This window comes from Mesitornis unicolor, unplaced genomic scaffold (assembly GCF_000695765.1).
Source record: "Mesitornis unicolor isolate BGI_N332 unplaced genomic scaffold, ASM69576v1 scaffold13400, whole genome shotgun sequence".
NCBI classification, from domain to species: domain Eukaryota; kingdom Metazoa; phylum Chordata; class Aves; order Mesitornithiformes; family Mesitornithidae; genus Mesitornis; species Mesitornis unicolor.
In genome coordinates this window covers 1-247 of record NW_010157647.1, presented here as the reverse complement: position 1 = coordinate 247, position 247 = coordinate 1, and the positions used below count along the sequence as shown (strand labels likewise).

Genomic DNA, 247 nt, shown 5'->3' with positions numbered 1-247 from the left:
CGGACCCCACACGCACCCGGCGCCCCGGCAGCCGCCGGAGGTCCAGCGCCAGATCGGCTACCACGTTCCCCACTGCGGAGCCTCTCCGCGCCTCCTCGGGAATCGCATAGCGAATCGCGGCGGAAACCCAGTCGAAAACGCCGAACAAAAGCAAGAGGCTCAGTACCTGCCCCGTCGTCACCCCGCGGCTCCTTGCAGCAGCGCCGTTCATCGCACAGGACGGCCGCGCTCTCCTCTTCGCCCCCCC

At 69.6% G+C, this 247-nt stretch overlaps 1 protein-coding gene across 1 annotated transcript in view; it reads right to left on the bottom strand.

Annotated features, from left to right (window-relative positions):
• The window catches only part of LOC104537872 (protocadherin gamma-C3-like), a gene marked incomplete at its 3' end in the record, with an annotated part of 9218 nt that extends 9007 nt beyond the window's left edge, over window positions 1-211 (bottom strand). The window contains 2 exon segments of the mRNA XM_010180890.1: window positions 1-10; window positions 13-211. The exon segment at window positions 1-10 is cut by the window's left edge and continues 2212 nt beyond it. Coding sequence (XP_010179192.1) covers window positions 1-10; window positions 13-211 — 209 coding nt within the window.
• Window positions 212-247: the final 36 nt, after the last annotated feature.